General features: G+C 32.7%; 2 protein-coding genes, 1 long non-coding RNA gene and 1 other non-coding gene across 4 annotated transcripts; all 4 read right to left on the reverse strand.

The window, feature by feature from the left end:
- Positions 1-3,051: 3,051 nt before the first annotated feature.
- Positions 3,052-5,334, reverse strand: LOC145614224 (cytochrome P450 78A9-like). The gene is made up of 2 exons (XM_081669244.1): positions 4,326-5,334; positions 3,052-3,843 (listed from the first exon to the last, which is right to left on the reverse strand). The coding sequence occupies exons 1-2, from the start codon at positions 5,271-5,273 to the stop codon at positions 3,208-3,210; spliced, it is 1,584 nt and encodes a 527-aa protein (XP_081525370.1). The 5' UTR covers positions 5,274-5,334; the 3' UTR covers positions 3,052-3,207.
- Positions 5,335-13,731: 8,397 nt separating this feature from the next.
- On the reverse strand, positions 13,732-16,047 carry LOC145615639 (uncharacterized). Its single transcript, XR_014107308.1, has 4 exons — positions 15,672-16,047; positions 15,370-15,521; positions 14,262-14,470; positions 13,732-14,182 (listed from the first exon to the last, which is right to left on the reverse strand). It is a non-coding gene; the product is annotated as an uncharacterized LOC145615639 (long non-coding RNA).
- A 3,522-nt stretch (positions 16,048-19,569) lies between these two features.
- On the reverse strand, positions 19,570-19,649 carry TRNAL-UAG (transfer RNA leucine (anticodon UAG)). Its single transcript has one exon. It is a non-coding gene; the product is annotated as a tRNA-Leu (tRNA).
- A 2,368-nt stretch (positions 19,650-22,017) lies between these two features.
- Positions 22,018-23,629, reverse strand: LOC145614465 (homeobox-leucine zipper protein ATHB-12-like). The gene is made up of 2 exons (XM_081669520.1): positions 23,070-23,629; positions 22,018-22,858 (listed from the first exon to the last, which is right to left on the reverse strand). The coding sequence occupies exons 1-2, from the start codon at positions 23,424-23,426 to the stop codon at positions 22,457-22,459; spliced, it is 759 nt and encodes a 252-aa protein (XP_081525646.1). The 5' UTR covers positions 23,427-23,629; the 3' UTR covers positions 22,018-22,456.
- Positions 23,630-24,016: the final 387 nt, after the last annotated feature.

A 24,016-nucleotide genomic window follows, 5' to 3' on the forward strand; every position in this document is an offset into this window, starting at 1 on the left:
GAACTGATTGGAGTTAAACTGAATTGAACTGAATAGAGCTGAAATGAATTGTTTATGAGATAAGAAAATTAGGAACTAAACTGAATTGATTGGAGTTGAACTAAACTGAAATTAAGCTGAAGAGAATAGGCCCTAACTCCAATGAACATAAGCTAGAGCTATTAAATAAAATGATGTTATATGTTCATTGAAATTAATTTTTATGTTATTTGAAATTAGGGTTGATGTTCAACGTTGTGCATACGCCTCCACCATCCAATTATTGCTATATATTTGATATAATATACTTTCTCTATTTCATAATATTTTCTTTTCAAATTTTTTTTTTTTATTTTTCTAGAACATTCTATTTTATTTCAATTTTGACTTTTAGAAAATCAAGTTCAACAAAAAGATAAAATAAAATTGACTATACTTTTTTGTACTTGAAAAAAATGAATGATAGGATTTGCATAATCCTACAATATCTTAACGAATTTGAAAAGTGGTTAAAAAAAAAGGAAGTTAGGAATTTATATTAAGAGAAAATGTCACCAACTTGAGGATTGTTCAAAAAAAGCTTTTTATAGAGTAGTAGTATTGACTAAAGATAAGAGGACCTAAAAAAGAGACAAAAGAAAGATTTGATATAGGCGGCATATCACCTAATTGTAGTGGGCAGCACTCATTGTTCGCTACTACGAGTACTTCAGCTTCCAGGTTACTAATTTTTTAATCAGGTTGATCAACCGTTGACAAAGGAGGTCAATTTTATTTAATTATTATATTTTTTTATGTCAAACTTGGTGGGTACTATGTCTTAGAAACTACTCGTCGTAGTTGACACCAGACTACCAGAGTACTGGTCTACCCTATCTAAGGGTATTAATAAGTTTTTTTTAAATGTATGTATTAATTTATTTAATATGATAATTAATTAAGTAAACATTATAGATGAGCTGATAATTAGAAACACTATCTATGTGACTAGTATGTCTTGGTGGGTGCATGTAACGTAGCTACGCTTATAACTTGTGCACAATATGTGGACACATGATGTTTACAGTGCAGTAGTGCACTAATGGTTGGTGCCATCGGTGGTGCACTGCAGCAATAGTGCATAGCATAATTCGGAGCATAAGTTTCGATAAATTTCAAAAGTGATGGTAAAAATAGTCATTCATTTATAATAAATTTTTCACCTTTGATGTTAAAAAAATTTGTACTTAAAACTAATTGAATGATCAGACCATAATTAGAAATACTATATGTATTATTGGGACATATATATATACACACACACACACCACACACACACATATCGTTTATAGTTATTAACCCGACTCATTATAAAATTTGAAAATTGGTCATTCTAAATTAACTATTTCAGCTCGACCTGACACAACCTAATTCCGAACTAAATGACATGTTGCTACATACCTCTACATCCCAATTCAATCAATCTTTCCAATCTAAATGTATTCATTCTACCCACTCATCATATACGAAATACAACATGCTAGGATGCTTAGCATATCATGGACCCATACAAATGGTCCAATGCAAGAATTCAAATTGCATATGATGAACCATGGAGTATGAATCGGTGTATGTGGTCTGGTTAATTAGGAGTCACCGAATTTGGGTGTTCAATGAATTTGCTACTGCCAACTGCCAATAATATTTACACGTAAAAATTCGGTGTCGTAATGTTTCGGGTGAATTTATTGAGTTCCTAAGTGGGATTGTCGTTGCTAGATTTGACATTTGATCCATATATTTATAATCGGTAGAATTTGTTATTATTTGCTAGTGAGGCAAAACAACATTTTTGGTAACGGATGCATAGCCTATTAAAACAAGAGACACGACATGGCAAGTGCGCCTTATATTATGAAACAACTACCAAACGAGATAGTAGTCAATTACAAGTATTGAAGTATAGACTTTTCCAACCTCAAGTAATATTTTTTTTTGAGAACACCAACCTCAAGTAATTCGTATTACGCTAAACAATAAATAATGATGCAAGTACAATCTTCTCTCTTACTAGTAACAAAAATTAAGTCCGATAATAATTTGTATGAAATTGATGTGAAACAATCCTAATTTTCGTCATTTCAATGTATTGTGATTGAGAATACTCCTCATCAGATGTGTTAGGCATTATTTTGTAAAGTAGTCGTACTTAATAACTAACCCTTTTAAATTGATTTTTTTTTGTATGTAGTTTCATAGAAAGTCTGGTGATGTTGATGAATTAATTATCATCTAGTCACTCATACATGAGACAGTTATTTATCATACAAATTGAGCATAGCAAAAGCTCATCGGGTGAAGCTTTTTATTTCCTAAATTAATTTTTTTCCGAAAAAGATAGTATTTTATTAAACAAAATAAGAGGAAAAGTCTACGTAATAAGATTAAAGAAGGCCATTGTTCAGATTTCTATTGAACATCTTTTAATACAGAAGCCCAATAAATAGTGAGTTGCGCCTGACAAAATTGGCGCTTACTCTATTAATCAAAGAAGATTAAGCTTTATTGCGTAGAAATGAACACATGAATGCTATAGTTACCCAATAAAGAGTGATTCAACTATACATATTGATTTGATCATTCTTCGTGAATTACAAGTCAAAAAAACTAAAATCACGTGAAATTTAATTAGTTAGAAGCATATTAGCATATACTTTTAAGATATACGAAGTAATTTTTATATGAAATTTTAATTCTTGACATTAAAGATAGTTAAAGTTACGCATATGCATGAAAATAAGAGAATGTGACTAAAAAACGGAAGAAGTATATATTTTTGTAAAATTATTATTAATGCAAAGAAAGAGAATATATATAGGTGTTTTGTAGTGTTACGCTTCTATCTCAATCTTGTAGTTGGCCTTTAAAATGTTTTAGGATTCACATAATATAATATCTCCACTCTCAAAATCCAAGACATAGTAAGACAACAACACATACAATAAACTAATTAAGTAAATACTTATACATATGTCTATGTGTACAACATTGTAATATCTTCTTGACATGTAAATCAATAATTGAACAAAAAACTTAAAAAAAGAACGTTATTTGATTAAGAGTCGTTATACTTTTTTTAAGCACAAAATTACATGATATGACACAAATCAAAATTAGAATTACTATAGATTTACACCGAATTTTAGCAAACCCTAATCACGTAGGTTTTTTTTCAGAATTTTTTTAGTATCAATGTAATAATGTGTTTGTTGATCTCCGAGGCCTCACTTCCACCGTTAGAGGATGCGCCATTTCACATGATAGCTTAAGTTCCTCGGACAAGTCGACCTCACCATCTAGGGACGTCACCCACTCAAACTCGTGCACCAGTGACGCCACCCAAAAGCTAACCGTGGTTAACCCTAACATCTTCCCGGGGCAAGACCTCCGGCCCGACCCAAAAGGTGCTAATCGGAGATCCGACCCAAGAACCGAAAACTCAGCATTGGGCCCAGACCCCAAGAACCTATTGGGCTCAAACTCAAGTGGGCTAGCCCACACATTAGAGTCCCTTGCAATGGCCCACATGTTAACAGTAGCCGTGGTCCCCGCAGGCACGTGACAACCATCAACCAAAGTATCCTCAATAGAAAGACGAGACCACGAGAGCAGTGGGCCCGGGGGGTGGAGCCTGAGGACTTCTTTGATCACAGCCGTTAAATAGACCAATGATGAAAGATCAGATTCAGTAACAGCACGTGACCTCCCCACGATATTGTCCAGCTCATCATGGATTCTTGATTGAATATCAGGATGAATCACTAATCTTGCAAGAATCCACTCTATCAATACTGCTATGGAATCTGTTCCTCTGAATATCATTTCCTACACAAACATAAATTATTATGATTAATAAAAATATTTAAATCGATTATAAGTATAATCTATAACCATATTGTACAAGTAATATTTAGTGACGTTGTTAGATGAGGTCTTCAACATTGTTATTGTGACAATTAAGTTTAGAATCTTTCCTTAATTTTTTGTATTTTCATATGGTTTATACCAATTTTGTCACTGTACTTGACAACTAATGACGCTCTATTTTCGTACAAGTAATACTATAAATTCTCTTAGATGTTGTTACATTAAATCAACCTCTTATAATAAAAATTATAAAATAATTTTATAAAATATTTAAAACACTAAAGTTATAATAAACATTTCACACGTACAAAATTAAATACATGTATTATAATAATATGACTCACTTTTTTATTTTAGGAAGATAATATGAATCACTAAGGTTTTTATTTTTTTATTTATTTAAATCAGTCAAAGAATAATATTCCGACAAATATACTTACCCAAAGAACAGCAATCATGTCTGAATCAGAAAGTTTATCTGGATGTTGTAGTGACAACAAAACGTCAACAAAGTCCCGGTTCACATGGGCCGGATCACGTCGATGTTCTTCGATAATCCGGCCCACGAACCGGTTAACTTTAGGAACTAGTTGTGAGCACCTGAACCGGATATTATGAAAGTCAAAGTCAGAAAGCCAAGAAAGATGATCACCCAAGTTAAAAACCCCAAGTAAATCATAGCCTTCCTCAACCATCTCCTTTAATTCCTCATTTTTCATATTTCTTTCTCCAAATACTGAGCCCATCATATTACCCAAAGAGGCCCACCTTAACATTTCTCTAACTTTAAATGAACCATTTTTGTCCCCTATATTTTTTACCATTTGGGAAACTATGTCACTTCTTTGGGCCTCATAGGCTTTAATTTGTTTTGGGCTAAACATATGGGTCCCAGAAATTCGGCGGAGAGTCCGCCAGTATGATCCATATGGGGCGAACCCAATGGACCGGTTAAACATTAAGCCGTAAGCAGATTCTTGATCAGGCCGGTCTACAAAGACCGGACTGTTCAAGATCTCCTTGGCTACATCCGCGTTACATGTTACAATCATACGAGTGTCACCAAGGCTAAAAGCCATGAGCCTCTTGGAATTGTAATGTTTTGCCATTGCAGCAATCTTGTGATGGGCTAGGCCCATCTTAAGGCCTACACTTCCAAAGATGGGCCAACCACGTGGACCTGGTATGGGCTTTTTAGCCCAATGAGAGAAGTGGGTCCAAGAGTATTTTCCCCAAGCAGGACCGCCTTGATGAGCCCAATAAATCAGGCTCATGGCTAGCCATGTTAAGGCTACGAGTAATATGGAGGTAACAATGTTAATAATGGTTAAATGGTTGCACTTTGAGGCTAAGGCAAAGAGCCATAAGGAGTCTACTTGTGAGCTCATATTTTTAGAGAGAGAAAGTGTGTAGAAGTTTATGTGAGGGAATAAAACAAAAAGTGGTAGTTTGTTTATGTTGGAAGATAGAATGAGGTGAGGAAGTCCTTATATAGGGGAGCTGATTATCACTTTGTATAGAATATGAATCAAATGAAAGTGATTGTTTAGAAAAAGATATTTAGTCAACTTCTTTATTTGATATGAGGATGTTACTCAAGTATTCTATGTTAATTGGTAAGTAAGTATTAGGAGATTTACCGGAAAATTCAAGCTTAGAGTTCGCCAAGAAAGAGTCAAGAAAAGCATCTTTTTTCGCTTCTACCAAACCTTTTTTCTCTCTAAAGAGTATGACTTGATGAATATATGTTAAAAGCATGTGGTATGTTAATCAACCAAGTGTTGGCCTCATAGTATGAAAACGACTTTCTAATCGTTAAGTTAGTTAGGGTTCAATTTTCACTATGGGCACTTTGGACAAGGGTGAGGATCACCTTACCTTCTCCCCCACTCTCAAAGTGTCAAATCAGCTAATCTGGGTCGAGTTAATGTGTGGAAGTTACAGATAAAAGGCCAATCAATTGTTTTCATCTATAAGAAAATGTTTAATTAAAACTTTCAATGTAAATTACACTATAGCCCTAAAAACTGTTGATGACTCAAATAAATCTGCGATAATAATTTTCTACTTATGTGGCTTACATTACATTAATATGAGACAACTAAATATGTGTAGTTTATGAAGTGATAAATGATTTGATTATGAAATTTTTTAATTATTATTAACTTGCAACCAACGAACTTATAGTTTATGATTGATAATGCATGTCATTATTTAAAATTATTTACAAAGTTATTTATTAAATGGTTTGAAATGAACCTGTTATTAAAAAAAATAACATCATTAATCTTGTTGAATTAGCTTATCCGTTCATTATCATACAATGTGTCTAAAACTCTTCAATGAATAACAAATTAAATATATACCTTCCTCCGTTTTTTTTAGTTGACACCGTTTGACTTTTACACTATTCACAGACTACACTTTGACTTACTTATGTGATTTATAGATATGATAAAATATAGTCATGTGGGATCTTGTTTGCATCATCTATATGTATACTATATTAATATCCACTTTTTATAATTTTATGATGTTGATAATGGAAGTTATTACGCGTTATAAACATGCGTCGGCAAGCGTAATAATAGAAAAGTGTCAACTAAAAAAAACAGAGGGAGTATATCATAACAAAGTCTAGAATAATGATATCCATTTAACACTCTAATAACCATGCATAATAAAAAAGATAGATCCCAAGGATTATTAATGAGTGAGAAAACAAATCACTATTAATTAAAAATAAATTAATAAGCTTGTAAAATCGTTTATTTTTCTATATTCGTGAAAAGTCTACCAAATCAACTAAAAACTTAAACCATACATTGAAGCCTATAATTGGTTTATATACTCTATTACGATCATAAAGGTTCATATAAAGGGTTTCAAATATTTGACATGAAAAGAGGGTGGTGAGATTTGAGCCTTTTTATCACGCTCGCTCTATTACTAATAAAAAAAACCAACTCAATTAAAACTTTAAGCTGATGGTTGGCTGTATATATGCTCTAACAAAATTTTTTTAAAAAATGTCATATGGCAAGGATCTATTTTCCTTAACATGTACGGATTGCTTACTAATTCTATACAATTATTGCTCTCAAATTATGGTTAGAGAGTTGTACGAAGCTTATACAATATTTCGAAACTTTAGGACAATTATTTAATAGAAAAAGCATTAGTTAAGAAAGAAAATCAATGTCAATTGAATATTGACCCATAGTTTTAGGTTGCTTGGGAAGACCAAGTCAATAGTACTAGATAGAACAATTTTCTAGTTACTAACTAACTAACTAATAAAAAAGATTAAGCAATAATAAATTATACTTGTTAAAATTGATGTTGAGTAGAAAAATTAGTGTAAGCAACCATATATATGTAAAAATATATACATCATGGAATGCCTCATTTGATGATTCTAGTAGTATGGCGAGTCTAACACTCTTTCATTTGATAATTTCAGTCAAAATTATTCATACGGCTGAATACGAATTTTATTAACCAAGACAAAGATTTTAAGTGTTTTCAATTCATTACTGTTAAACGTGGACACGGCATTACCCAAATAAACCTCTCTTTCTTAGATTTACTTTCCTGCATAAACCAGACAATCTTTCATAATCTATTTATTAAATATCATTTATCTGACGTCAATTGAAACAAAACCCCAAGATTTTTGGTAAATATCTGACGTAGCCGCACCAAACTTTCCAACACATTCCGGTCTTAAAAATGTATTTGTTGTTTGTAACGGATAAAAATAGATTAGCCAAAAATACGGAGTAACAAAGTACGGATGCATACGGTTAAATACAATATAGATACATTATAGACAGACAATATTGTGAGATAAAGTTTCATTGATCTTGTAGAAATACATATTATAGTCTTTATAGATTATATTAGACTATAATCAAGAAGCACATTTTATATACATTCAGGTGCATATATAGAGATAGGTGCGCTCAAAATGTCAAAGCTTCAAGATGACTTTTTTTTTTCCCTTCATTTGAGATTTTGTTTTCTTTATGAATTTTTAGATTTTTTTATATGAGCAAAAAATATTATAATAGCAGAAAATATCTATAGGTGTAAACTGCAGGTCGAATATAAATTTTTTTAAAACACCAAGAGAGGTTAGTACAGTATCTCAAATAAACATAATTACCAGAATTGATTCCAAAAGCAATTTCAGTGAAAATTCAAAGCCCAATATATAGCAGGCCAGGTATCGTAAAGGCATATTAATTCAATACATCTTCTAAATAACAAGATAAACCGTCACCATTTAATTTTTCTCGTGGAATAAATAATGACATGTCGTTGTACGAGTACATTGTTTTGTGATTAATTAACAACAATGAAATAATAGAACTGATTATAAAATGTTGAAGTTTCGAATCGTCAAAAATCAATTCATGCCAGACTTAAAAGTTCATTTTACTACTATATTTTGCAACCTTTTCACAAAAAAAAAAAAGAAATAATAATAAATAAAAAAATAAAATAATATTGGTGACAATTTATATTATTGATGTAAAATCATCTAACTTAATTTTCCTCATTATTCCCTTAATTCATCCTTTTAATCAAATAAATTACGAGTACATTATACAGTTATACTTTCAATATCAATCAAAAGTTTTAGTTAAATCTTATCATGTACTCGTACTCTGTAGAGTCTGTACTTGTTACAGTTGTTAGTATACTTTTTCAATAACTTGCAATCCAATTAATTGAATGACGAACGTCTGTACAATCAATTACTGCTTCATACGTATATAGCGGATCTTTAATTGAGTTGTAGACTTCTAGTCATCAAACAAATTTCCAACTAATCATATAATAGTACAGCTTAATTTTCCTTCCTACAAAAAATAAATTGATGAGACTGACTTGTTGGTTGTGATAATACAACTTATTATAATCTAGCATATTGTCATTATGATGACACATTATATTGCCACAATTAAGAAACAATATTTATAACTTAAGCTCTGTTTTGATTTACAAGTCTAACTCTAAATACTATGACAAATACTCAGCTTAGAAAAAGACAAAACATGTAAAATCTTATATGAGACGAGACTAATTATTCTATATTTCTATGTGACAATCTATTGCGAAACAAATGGATTTTTGATTTCTTCTCCTTTTAAAGGTTCTATAATAATTAAACTAATATATAAAGCTATCTCATCTTAAATTGTTAATTAATATATTATTCCAATAATTGATCTACATAGCTATATATAGCATAAAGACAACAAATTTTCTCCAATAAGGTGGAAGTTTAAATTAATTTTCCTACTCCATTCCTTTTAAATTTTACTTCTATCTTCAACTTCTTAGTTAACTTGTCAAATTTGAAGTTTCCTGAAAGATAGTCAACCAGGCATAATGTATAGTGTTTTATTTATTGAATTCTAAGTTTCCAATTTTCCATCACCTCTTATAAATCAATAATTTCATCAATAATTTTATATGTACAAGAGAATTAATGCAAGGTTTGATTGATATAAGTATAAAATATTTTCACCCAAAAATTAATAATGGGATATTCTTTAATAGTCAATTGTAACTTCTGTTAATTTAAGTAATTAATGTGGAGGACATTTTAAAATAAAGCAATTATTTGCCTACTTTTATATAATCATACAGAGTACTATAATTTTATTTAGAAATGTTTGCATTAATGTTGAATATTTTAATTTGTGATTATTCCTAAAACATAAATTTTTAAATAAGAGAAGGTACATCAAAAAAAAAAAAAAAAAAAAAAAAATCTACTTCATCAATTATTTTTAGGAAAATATGGACGAATAACTTCTTTTTAGGCTTACAAATGGAATAAACTCTTATCATACTTTTAATTTCAAAATATCATCATATTCTTTCAAGATATTTAGTTTCTATTGTCCAATGTCAAAAAGCTAATATGTGTGGAGTAAGCTATATGAAGTTATGGACTTGAAAGTTCAGGTATCTCATTTACCTATTTTATCAAAATGTATGCCTAAAATAAATTTGACTTTTTTTTGTTTTTTTTTTTTTTTTTTGCTTCACTTAGCCGCTTCTTTTTAATTTCAAACAGAATCAAATATGCCAGCTAGGTCAACTCATAGAGTCAAAATACTCAATAGGCCAATATTAAGCTTATCAATTTACAACACCGGTGAAAATATTGATAAAATTTGCTCCATTAGTATTTGGATCGAATTTGCGCTATATATCCAGATCAATTTTGTACATCCAGTTTGCTCAAATAGCTTAGCAATGGATTGTGAAAAGAATACACTTATTCCATATATATAATTGTAGTTATACAGAATACTACATTATTTCAATTTAAACAAAAGTTTAAACTGATGGTTAAAGCCTATAAGTGGTTTGTATACTCTATTGTGGACAAAGCTATGCACTTTTGTTGGTCACTTGGTCAAGTAGAGAGATGATAGAGAATTATAAGGAGGTGAAAGCTAGGTATGTGTATGGTATGGCTTCTTGTGTGTGTATGTGTGTTGAATGCTCATTAATTATATTTATAGTTGTAGAAGGAGGATGGAAGAAATGGCCGAAAGATTTTATAAATCTCTTCATTATTCTTGTATCCATGATGTTCTAGAAAAAATTCACGAGCCATATTTCTAGTTACTAAAAACTTCCAATGTCAAGATTTCTCTAGATGATTTTAGTGGCTTGCATGATATGAGCTAGTAGAAAAATCTAGAGAATTAAAGAGCAATACCGGCCATGCTACGTGTATTCATTCGAAAGCTTCTAGAACATGAACCAATACTCTATCAAAATAACGAGCCTATTATAATCTCGGCAATAGCCAACATTACGTACATGTACTACGTACGTATACTGTTCCTATAGTTATTTGCCTTTCAAATTAGCGATCTTATGTATGTTGTTTTTCAATTTGTTAATGGAAATTAAAGTGTACTGGTAGACGATTGAAATGACACAACAAAAAAATATACAAGTAAATAAAAAAAAAAAAAAAAAAAAAAGGAGGTTAGATTCTTTGGAAAAATGTCTAACCCACTTGTTACTTTCAACTTTAATAATGAACTCGTACATGGTGATCCATGAATCTTAAGAATCTAAAGAGTTTTGAAGCCAAACCCACTTGCTCTAATAACAGGTAGGATTCGGATGCCTGCAAATGGAAGTTTTTTTAAGACAACTTCTCCAATAAAGAAGATTCAATATCTTCTTAGGCTCTACAGTACGCTGTAAGACTTGAGAATATAAAGCTCTCTCACTTTATTTTCAGCTTTTTTTCTCTTTTCATTTAAAGTACGTGGATTATCATGCTTTGTAATTTGTACTCCCTTTGTCTCTTAGACTACTCAATATACTCTGTAATACTTTGGCGTGCTATTTTGAGTTTGACAAACGTATATTTTGATATGTTATAAGAAAATAATAATCAATAACTCATGCATAATTTTATTTTTATTTATTTATTTATTTTTTTGTCCTAACCTTAATAAACAAATATGAGAATCAGGGCAACTAAAAAGTGACTTAGGAAGTAGGTCGGTATGTTACGAATTATACTATATAGGGAGTAATATACTAATATAGTAATATATAGTATATGAATGAGAATATATTCAGTTGTAAAGTTGGGAGGTCATGGTCATGGGTGTGGGTTTCACGTTTGCATGGGACTACCAAATTTTATTAGTGGGCTTCTTTTAAAGTACAACGTACAAGTGTTTATAGGTCCATACTGAATCTTTGCTTGAAAATGCCCTATTTTATGTTCTTTCTATATTGATTGAAAAAAAGATGATGATGGCGCAATGCTATAAGTTTCATATCATATCTATAATAGCCTAGATTCCCTGTTTATGAAATCATATTTAGTTTGATACAATTGGCTATAATTTACATAGTACTGAGTAATAAACATGATTAAGTTGCTTATTAGTAACTTAGGTATCGGATTCATAATCATCTCTATAGCACAAAAAAGTTTAATTAATGGAACACATCACTTCATTCACAAAATTATTAATTATTGCCCTTTTTAGTGCTTTTTTTTTTTTTTTTTTTTTTTTTGTTTTAGGTTGGTTAAGATGACACAACAAACATTAGATCTCCAAAGTTCTGATTCTATTCACCTGATTTTTACTGATCTAAACTTATCTTAATTTATCTGAACTTACCTGAACTTATCAGAACTTATTAGACCTTATTAAAACTTATTTTAGTTGTACTTGGGTAACTCTTATCAGAACTTATTAAACCTGATCTGAACTTATCTGAACTTATTACACCTGAAATAAGTGAAAATAAGGTGAACAGAACAAACCCTTACCCAACCCATGCAGCCAGTCTACCAAACGAATGAATCGTGATTTAATCTCAAAATAAAATTATGGACTTGTCTCACTATAAGAGCTTCTTTGCTAAATTAGGACCACTTATTAAATATAAATGACGAAAATTGGCACATCTAAATACCGCACTCTAGTCACCGTGGTTGGTTCATCAGCTCATGGCCTCACAGGCGGCTTCGAATCATAAACCTTAGCCTTGGGGCATGGCGCATATGAGGGTTAATTTAGTAGGTAAAATTGCATTTTGCCTACCAATTTTTAACGTCCATTTCAAGCTTGCTGGTATAAAATATCGATCATTTATCCATCAAAAGATATTAAAAATTTCCATTATCTAGAGCCAATACTTTGTTTATGCATGTATCAGAGGGCAAATCATGCAGTTGATTTTATTCCTCACTTTATGGTGAGCTAATCTAGACCATATTTTTCTTGACCAAACAACTGAATAATTTAGCGCTAGTAAAGTCATGATAGACCAATAACACTTATTGAGATTAACTTATTAAAGAACAAAAAAAAAAAGTATAGCCAAAAGATTTTAAAGTCCATTTTCCTTTTCAATAGATTAGTTCTTACCAAATAAAATCATTGGGAGATCATGTCACACTCTTACCAACCATTCCCTTCGTCCAGATTAATTTATCATGTTATACTTCAAATTGTACCATTATTATACTACAAAAGTTTGGACGAACGAACCAAATATGGAGAGTATGGATATTAAGAGAGGGTGGAGAAGGGCATCAATGACCTCATTCATACTTTCAAAATTATTCATCCTTGCACTACACTTAATGTACAATTTGCATCATCCATTACCAAAGAATATACGTACTTTGCACTTACAAATATTATACTACTACTTGTTTTAAGGTAATTTCAATAGGTACATATCAATCAATTACATAATACTAAAAGCGAATAAAAAAGACACTTGTCAATATTGCATTAAAAATTTTCCCTCCAAAACTACCTTCTTAAAATAAAAAATAAATCAAAAATTTTTATGATATTTGTTTTATATAAAATATAATTCCTTTCCAAAAATATTAAACTATCCATTGTAAATGTTACATGTAATTTAAATATTTTCTCTTACAGGTTTTTAATAATATATACCATATTTTTAGTACATGAGTCATTCTATTTATATAATTTTTATAATATTATTTTTAAAAGTAATTAACAACCGTGCAATGCACGGGATTTAAGCTAGTATTGATATATAGGTATTGTATAATTGGCTTTCTCTTTTGCTTTTCAGGGCTTACGTGCATCATAGTATGTTATGTTTCAAACATAAAACTAACAAAAAATGACATCGCCTTAATTGGATATATCTATTCAAGCATAGAAAAATGTATAAAAAGGCAATTAGGACAAACGGGAAAATTAAATGATGTGTTCAAATGCAATTTCAAGTAATCAAGTATATGGAAGTCTTATGTTTATCAGTAAAAGATGCAGTTAACATCAGCTTAAGTTCATGCTATTCAGTTTATATATAATCACATTCCAAAAAAGATGGTGCAAATGTTGATGCAACCCCCATTAATTCTATCTGTAGATTATGCTACATGATACTATAACAACTTAGGCAAGTTTTATGACAGTCAAGAGTCTGTTCATCGATCTGTTGATTTCTTCAATGGCAGCGCTATAGACTATGGTTACAGAATGAAGTCAAAATCCCTGCAATTTTACTACATTTGGGTTAAGTACTTCATCAGGATGCGGTATATAACTTGTATCAGCAAGGTCGGTGACATTAGGAGAGGCCGAGTAGTAGGCCATCAAAATTAACAGAAAATAATAGTCTTTGCCACAGACAGCCTGTGGATATGAGTTCTGGTGGCTGAACAACCATTGTTATATCATCACCCCCTCTATGCAGCATGCCAATGATAGTGGCACAGTCACCTTCTTTTATATAGCTGATAAGAAGCAGGTAGAGTTCCTTAAGCACCAGAGTTAAAACATACAGGGGAAAGAGGAGGAGCTGAGAGGAGTTACCCTTCTTCAAGGCATATCACACGAGAGTTTGTTGCAAGATTTCTGTCTGTCAGCCATTTTTTCGAGTTGGGGGATAGGATTCTGTGCTTCCTTGTAGACACAAGCCTGCTCTCAACTATTAGGGGAACGATTCTACATCCGCATCCAGCTTTTACCAAAATTCGAATGCCTGAATTTTTATCAGATATGTAGAAGTCTGTAGAGAGCCTCTGTAAAAAAATTATTCATTTCAAACATTAATAAAAAAGACGATATCTGAAGTTAGAACTTAGTAGATTTTATTTGATTACTTGGATTAAGGTACTCGGACAGGGTTATGTTTCAAGTGTTACACTCTACAGAAACTAATGATTCTGCTCCACAATGGAGTCTGAGTATTAAATCACCCTTTGTAGTTGTAGACTTCAAGCAGCAAGAGAACCAAAAGAAGGCCAGGCATACCTAGGTTGCTACAACTTACAAGCCGGATTAATTACTCTTAGAGGAAATAAGTAAAATCTTGCAGAGAAAAGGTGTCTATGGGACCAAAAAACAACATCATTCTAAATTTCTAACTAACAGCAGGAAGGAGATTCATGGACTTTAATGATAGAATAAATTATCAAATCGCGACATTCACCCACCGAAGTAAAATTATTGGTAGTTCAACTTCAACTATATGGATACTTTCTCCCAATTTAGACCTTTCCATGAGTAATGTGTAAGGTAAAGTCCTTACTTTGCCATAACTAAAGAGTGTATCTTCAACGGGGACACGAACTCAATTCGCTACCAGGTGGTGTTAAAATGTTAAATTAGCCCAAGAGTACCCATTCGCATGTCTCAAATAACAAGTGAATCTGGAGGAGTCAGGACACAAAACAACTGACTAATGTGGTCACCTTAAGTACCCTTGTCGAATCCTTGTAACCCAGATGAAACTTGACACAACAATGTGGACTAAAATAATGTGAAATCATACAATAGCTAAGTGTAATATATACCCCAATGCGATTAACATAAAACATGGTGAGATGATCATTTGATATAGTCGCACAATGTAGAACAGAAGTACAGAACATTAGACCAGTTAAATGAAAATGTAGAAAATCTAAACACAGTAATTTACCTCAGAAAAAGCTAATCTCCAAAGAAAGCATGGCTGTTTAAGATTGAAAGCCTTGAATCCAAATCCTTGATATTCATACAAAAGCGTAGACGTATAAACACATCCACCAACATTTTCATATGACGATTCTAATGATACTTCACCGCACGAAACTGGCTGACATCAACACAACACTACTATTAAACATTCAGATTCTACCACAGTACATTGTAATTAACTTACCCACAAAATACCCAAATCAAAATTAAAACAAAAGAATCAAACCCATCAAAAATACAACAAAGTAAGTGAAATGTAATTACCCCAGTAATCTTGACAAGCTGCCCATGTCGGGCGAGGCGGAGGTCGGAGGCAGGAAAGGAGCGCAGGAATAAAAGAAGCGAGGTGTTACGGCGGAAGGAGACCGCATTCCAGATTATAAAGGCGGCAACAATGGCGGAAAGTGAAAGCAAAGCAAGGAATAATAAAGCATTTTTAACTTCAAGAAGGATAAAAAGGGAAACACTAAAACCAATTACAAACAGAAAGATTAGAATAAGAATAGATGTTCTTGGGATTGAAATGTAATAATGTGTATTTGCATCTGAAGAGGAAGAACAAGAGGAGATGGCATTCATCACTTTTACTGTTTCTCTCTCTCTTTAATTTTTCCTGGGTTTTTGGCTTTTTTGGGTGCTGTTTTTGTTTCTGGGTACTGTGTTTTCTGGAAAAACTGCTGCTGGTTTTCAGTAGTGCTGTTAAATGGGTTGTGTTGTCAGAATTCGGACCCCCCGATTACGATGTTACATTCTTCTTCTTATTTAATGGGTCGGCCCGAATGGTTGTTACATTGGTGGATTGGCCTAACAGTTGACGAGGTCGGCCCACCAAGCAATATGAATTTTGGAGTACAAATATGGGTCATAAATTCATGATTGGAGATGAAGTTACATACTTTTTTTGAAGCAAGATGAAGTTACATACTTGATGCTTCACATATATTTGTATTAGTTGTATATGACATTGAGATTGAAGATGCAATATGCAAAAGGATCTCAAGATGTCATGTTAATCCAAATAAACATACTCACTTGATGTTATTTCTTTGAAAATTAACACAGTTTTTAACCTTCTATGTGATAATGTTCTCTCAGTCTCATGTAAAAGTTTAATTTCACCCAAAACGCTTGATCCTAAATAAAAGTCTCACTTCGGCTATTATCTTTTATTTATCTAGTTTTAATCGATCAAACACACTATTATCTTTCTTGTTCATACACTTCTAAATCTACCTAATTTTACCTATAATTAACTAAATCCCACTATTTTTATTTACACCTCCCTAAGAACTTGTGCAAAAGCCAAATAAAGCTTTTATTAGGAACCAAAAGAAATATAACAAAGGGGACATAATTTATTAATAAACTAGTGAGCTAACCGTAGAGTGATTTAAAAGGAAAAAAAAATATCACTCGTCAACAAAAGAAAATTGTGGAACCATTCAAAAAAAAAAAAAAAAAAGAAAAGAAAATTGTGGAACCTATATTTTCAAAGTTATTGTCAAACTAGGGGTACTATTACTTATCTTAGGTTAGTGAGGATACTTTGGACTTTTATAGGATCGGATCTAATGAATGATAGTATTATCATTGCTTCGTACAGTATGTGTCATTTTTTTCTTTCTTGATTTAACATCAACACTATCACTTTTTGAATGTCATTAAAGCATGATTTGATTATCAACTCATCAGCCTAAAGAAAGAGCACTACCACCACAGTTTTTTTTTTTTTTTTTTTAATTAGTGAGGTGATATTAAAAACGTGAAGTTAATTCCTGCAAAGGAAAAATGAGACGATTTTAATTAGCACATGAAAATGAAAGAACGGTAGTATCACTAGTTGGACGGTAGAAATATGATTTGAGCACTACCAACTGTTTCCTAAGAGTGGCCAAAGAGGTCTTAGGGGAAGTAAGGGGAAGAACTTCGGTACAGAGAGATACTTCGTGGTGGAATGAAGAGGTGAAAGCAGTAATTAAGCAAAAAAGGGAATGCTATCAAGCCTTAGGAAAATGTAGGAGTGATGAAACCTTTGCAGCGTATAAGGAGGCTAAGAGTAAGGCAAAGGCAGCTGTTCGCCAAGCAAAAGAAAAGGCATATCAGGAGGTTTATGAAAAGCTTGATTCCAAGGAGGGAGAAAGGATCATTTATAAGATGGCAAAGAGAAGACAAGAGGCAAGGAAGGATATTGGCATGGTGAAGTGTGTCAAAGATAAGAACCAAATGGTCCTAGTGCAAGAGGAGGGCATCAAGGACAGGTGGAAGGGGTACTTCGATGAATTATTTAATGGAAGTAATGGAGTTGTGATAGGAGATACCTCTATGAGTGATGAAGAAATCAACATGGAGTATGTGCGAAGGATTAGGAGAGTAGAGGTGGAGATTGCACTGAGGAAGATGAAACCTAAGAAGGCGGTTGGCCCTGATGGGGTACCGATAGAGGTGTGGAGGTGTTTGGGTAAGATTGGTATTGATTGGTTAACAAACCTTTTCAACAAGATATGGACGGCTACAAGGATCCCACAAGATTGGAGGAAGAGCACCTTGGTCCCGGTTTATAAAAACAAAGGAGACGCTCAAGATTGTTCTAACTATCGAGGAATTAAGCTTATGAGCCATACTATGAAGTTGTGGGAAAGGGTGATTGAACAAAGGTTGAGGGCATGCACAAGCATTTCAGATAACCAATTTGGTTTTATGCCTGGGAGATCTACTATGGAGGCAATCCATTTGATAAGACAAATGATGGAGTTTTATAGGGTAAAGAAGAAAGATCTTCATATGGTCTTTATTGATTTAGAGAAGGCATATGACAAGGTGCCAAGAGAGATACTTTGGTGGGCAATGTTGAAGAAAGGTATCCCACGAAGGTATGTAGACCTAGTTAAGGATATGTATCGGGATGTGTCAACAAATGTGAGGACATGCGGAGGGTTGACAAAAGATTTCCCTATTACAATCGGATTGCATCAAGGGTCTGCATTAAGCCCTTTTCTTTTTGCAACGGTTCTAGACGAATTAACTAGACCAATTCAAGATGAGGTTCCATGGTGTATGCTGTTCGCAGATGATATCGTTTTGGTGGATGAGACTAAGGATGGGGTTAATGTCAAGTTGGAGCAATGGAGGCAAAGGTTGGAATCTAGAGGGTTTAAGCTAAGTCGGAGTAAGACTGAATATTTGGTATGTCGTTTTGGCACTCAGAGGGGGACAAGCAATGAAGTGGTGAGTTTGGATGGAAAGGATTTGACCATGAGTGAATGTTTTAAGTACCTAGGGTCGATCATCCAGAAGAATGGTGACATTGATCAAGACGTGACCCACAGGATTAAGTCAGGGTGGCTTAAATGGAGAGCGGCCACGGGAGTGCTATGCGACCGCAGCATTCCCTTAAAGTTGAAGGGAAAATTCTACAGGACTGCCATAAGACCAGTGTTGCTCTATGGTACAGAATGTTGGGCTTCTAAGAAAGAGCATATTAAAAAGATGGAGGTTACGGAAATGCGCATGTTAAGGTGGATGTGTGGAAACACTTTAAGAGATAGAATCAGAAATGAGGTTATTCGCAAGAAAGTAGGTGTGGCGGGCATTGTAGATAAATTAAGGGAAAATCGTCTGCGTTGGTTTGGACATGTAAGACGGAGACCCGAGGGTGCACCGGTGCGAAGAGTGGAAGAGTGGGACCATGGAGGGATTAAACGAGGAAGAGGGAGACCAAAGATGACTTGGTTGGAAGGAGTGAGGAAGGATATGAAGTGCATGGATTTACGTGAGGATGAAGTTTTGGATCGTAAGGGATGGAGGAGAAAGATTTATGTTGATGACTACACGGAATAATCAAATTTGGTTCATGTTAGCCGACCCCACTTTTGGGATTAAGGCTTTGATTGATTGATTGATTGATTGATTGAACATAATTTGTAAATGCTAAAATCACTTGTATTGCCGTAGAGTATATACTATGGTGAGATAAACATGAAAAGTCATACAGAGTAAGGAGTAGTCGAATGACCATGGTTTTTTTATTTGATGTGAGCTAAACTTGTAATTGAGAATTTGTTTCATTTGAAAAATAAAAACAATCAAATTATGCTTCTGAACTTCTAATACTCGTACTAAAATTAATCAATCACTTGATATTTGATCTTCTAATATGAAAAAATGACAGCTGTGGGATTTGAACCCACGCCCTTTCGGACCAGAGCCTAAATCTGGCGCCTTAGACCACTCGGCCAAACTGTCTGAGTTGACATTTCTAAGTATGTTTATTAATAGTACATACAATTATCATAATTTACAAAAAAAAAAAAAAAAAAAATTTGACGGAAAAAAAAAAAAAATAAAAAAAAAAATTGTAAATTTACAAAAAATTTTAAAAGGAAATGTTATGATAGTGGATCTATGTTTATAGTCCTCGATACATCCATTGTTTTGGCTAATAGTGGGCCTTATTTTCTTTGGCAATGTCAATTCATCTTTGTCCTTCCCTAGTTTCTAGTACTTGTGCTACCAACTGTATTTACTTACTCACCTACCCTCCTTCCTATGAAATACAAAGGAGTGTTTGTTTAATGTTTAGGGTGATAATATAGGGAGGATGTGTGATTGTGTGAAAAATAAGAGAGAAGAGATGGATAACACATCTAGTGGTTTGATTAGCGAGAATTACATGTAGACTTTAGGGGTAAGAACAACTATCGAATAAAACTCCCTCTTATCCCACTGATTGTTGTATACTAGGGGATTGGACGTGGTGTAAAATGGAGGGATAAGAAATTATGAATTGGAAAGGATAAATCTACCTTTAATTAGAAAAAGGAGGAGAAAAAAAAAGTTTGTATAGGCAAATTCAATAATTTAATCACCAATAATTTCAATCATATTTGCAACTCTTGCATAATATGGATGAACACTTAATTTATTCTTATCACTTCCCAACCATTTTCTATCATTATTCATTCTTATCCCTTTTATTCTTGTTCATCATACGGAGTACCAAACGTCCCATTAGAGCTTCAATTGTGAAAGAGAGAGGGAAAGAAAACTAATGGTGTTGGCGTGATCATCATTAATTAGGGAATTTAAGTTATAAACTAATTTATAATTAATTAGGGTATTTAAGTTATAGACCAAATTTGAGGATTTCTGAATCATGGAGATATTTTGGCTGTTTTGTGAAGCCTAAGGGGTATCATCACAAGTAACAATATTTCTAAACCTTTATTTATTTATTTATTGATGTTTGAACACCCATAATATTAATGTTTATTTTGCTATCTATCAAAACTAATACTCCATTTGTATTATTGATTAAAACTGAATTTAATAAACCAAAAAAGTTTTTTTAATCATTTGTAATTTGGTATGTATTTTATTATTTTTTTTTCCCTATGTTCACTTGAGTGTTGCCAATTAGAATTATACGGAGTATTTACTAATAAAAGGTTCTTTAACTTTCAACTGACCATTATTTTTATTACATGAGTGGTATGAGATCAGTAATTCATTTTACTTTGTATTAAAGATGAAGAGGAAATAGTCTTAAATTACCTTATTTTAAAAATAGCACACATCATGCATTAAGGGTTAGCAAAATTGATTTAGCCAGCTGGTTTATGTTCCTAGAATGATCAATTAAATTATGGTATATAGCACTATCAAAATAACATTAATATTGAAAGAAGGGTCAACAATTCGATTTGCTTACATAACATGATGTTCATCCAACAACAAAATGTGTCCTATCTTAGGGAACGGGCAACTGCGTTAGTTAGTCAAAAATATGTGATGTTATATATATGCTGTTTTCAATACAAACACCATAGATTAGAAAACATTGGTACTTTGCTACCTAGATTGTAATATTTCCTATGTTTATTTTTTTAATCTATTTTTCATTTTGGGGTGGTTTTATTCAAGGTACCTATTTTCTATCCTTGAAAAATACTACGGACTTACGGAGTACTTTTTAGTGTCTTAACCCTTACCATACACAGTCTACAGAATTTATCTGTTTTTTTACTTAATCTCTTTTACTTTATTCACTTTTTTTTCCTTGTATTTACTAGGTTCCTGGATCAAAGCTTACGAAAGTTGAACCAATTTTAGAAAATGCTGTAAAAAATTTGGCGAAAGTGGCTAGATTTTGTGTATGCGAACAATGTGATTGAGGTAGATAAACTAGATTAAAAGCATGGGTCTTGTTCATCCTTACTTTATCTTTTACAAAAAACTGTCCTTTGGGACTTTTATCTTCATGATAAAAGAGTTGTGCTTCTCATTCATCATCTTTGTTTTTAAAGGTCGGTATGTTGGTGGATTGGTCAGTTGATGATTTGTGGTGATTTGAGGGACGGCAGTTGTCCTTGTTATGGGCTCATTTTCTCTCTAGTGTTTTGCCTTAAAAGGTGTACTTTCCCTCTTCTCCCACACTACATCGACTTTTTTAATTTTTTTTTAAATTTTTGATGATTTCTTACACTCAACTCGAAACTACTTTCTCGATTATCAAAAACACGTTTGATTAATTTTAAAATCAAATGAAAAATTAGAAAACTCGAGATGTTGAAACTATAAGATTTGACTTAGCTACTTGTTACAGAGTACTAAATAAAGAAGCAAAGATCAAGTATATTTACTGTTTCCCGTCAAAAAATAGTTTGTTGTTGCGTGTGGTCTGAATATGTTTACGTTTAAGTGAAGCTACATGACTAATCTATCATCCTCCGGTGCTTATACCCTCCTCAACTCCCCCATTGTTTTATTCATGACTCGTACCTCTACCTTGTATGAATATGTACATAACGGGCGCATGTGCTTAGAGTGAGCTAAATTATTCTAGCTAGCGCACAGCCTAAGCTATCACGGTTGCATCATTTTACTCCTTTCCCTAGCTAATGCTTACAATGTACAATAACACTCACAACAAGCACAAGCACAACCTAACATGAATCTTGCCGCTAGAAGGATTAAAAAGAGGTTCAGATGTACACAACTTCATCCCGAGCAAATTGATTATTACCCTAGTAATAGACGTACTTATTGATCATTCAAGACCAAAAATCCCACCATTGACAACTATCAACAGCTTGATCAAACAGCCCATCAGGGCGAAGGTCATCCCAGCCTTCGCCCGATGTTAATGAACCATCAACTGGTTGTACCATTGTTAATATATCAGTTTCTTCTTCCATCCCGAAATAATTCGTGTTTTCACTCGATCCTTCATCTGATAAGATGCTGCAAGCTCCATATTCTGATCCTTCTAAAGATAACGCTGGTTTTGCTTCACATTCATTCCTCTTTTTTGTATTATGATTATTAATATTAATTTCACTCTCTGATTTCTCATCTTCTGGTTGACTTTTAATAATGCCGTTTGTCACATCTTTTGTGTTGTAACACTTTCTCTCTACTTGATTCTTCTCTGCTTCATCTTTCAACTTTTGCAACTGCAAAATTAGCAACACAAAACGTTAATTTCAATCTAACATAAATTTCTACTTGATAGAAAATATGTAAATATTCTTGGTATTTGCTAGTGTGCATTAGTGCAAACTAGATCGTGATCGATTTTATATCTCAAAAAAATTATAATTTGTATTACTCCGTTACTCTAAAATTAATTGTCACGTTGATAGTGGGAAAATAAATAATATATACCTGAACAACAAGAGATTGTTTCTCCTTCTTAAGGTCCTCGAATCGTTTAGCAAGAGAGTTGTAATTGGACTTCAAGGTGCTATATTCTTTCTCAAGTTGCTTAGACTTGTATCGAGCTCGTTTGTTTTGGAACCAAATAGCAACTTGGCGCGGTTGCAACCCGAGCTCTCGAGCCACTTGGACCTTCTTCTTAGGCTCTAGTTTAGTCTCATTTTCGAATATCGATTCGAGTGACTTGACTTGTTCATCAGTAAACCTTCTCTTGTTCATCATCTTGGATTTCTTTGAATTTGGGAGTGAATTTATGCAACTAAATACATCGGAGGGTGAGTAGTAATCCCCATCATCAAACATCATTTTTACAAAAGAAATAAAAATTATAGGAGTATATATAAAAAATCGATCTTGTATAATTGAATTGGGGAGATATAAATATATATAGATCGAGTGGTATATATTTGAGAGCTAGGCTAGTAGTATGTATTATTAGTTGTGTTTATGATGGTACAAACAAAGTTTTTATATTATTACACGACCTTCGTTTGAGGGAGGTCCTTCATTTTTAGGTCCATGAAATATCATTTTTATAAATATAGAAAAGCCAATAAGGTATGGTAACGTGTGGTACTTTTCTTCTAGTGCCTTGTAAAAGTTGTCCATATTCTTCCATCTCTAACTCTTTTTTTCTTCCCTCTTTTTTTAATTTTTCTTATTTTACTTTATTTTAGGTTTTCTCTTTATTAATTTACTTATTCACCTTACTCACGTTTAAAAGGCTTTGCTTGAAGAATTTCAAGATTTTTTTTTTTTTTTTTTTTTTTTTTTTTGGAATGAGTTAAGTTACTCCATGCTACGTTTGTTCACACATTAAGAAAACTTAAGAGGAGGCTAGATGTGATACAATCAGATCGATATCATGTTTTAATTATAGAGAAAATTATCGTGTT

This window comes from Chenopodium album, chromosome 25, assembly GCF_948465745.1.
Source record: "Chenopodium album chromosome 25, dcCheAlbu1.1, whole genome shotgun sequence".
Taxonomy (NCBI): Eukaryota; Viridiplantae; Streptophyta; class Magnoliopsida; order Caryophyllales; family Amaranthaceae; genus Chenopodium; species Chenopodium album.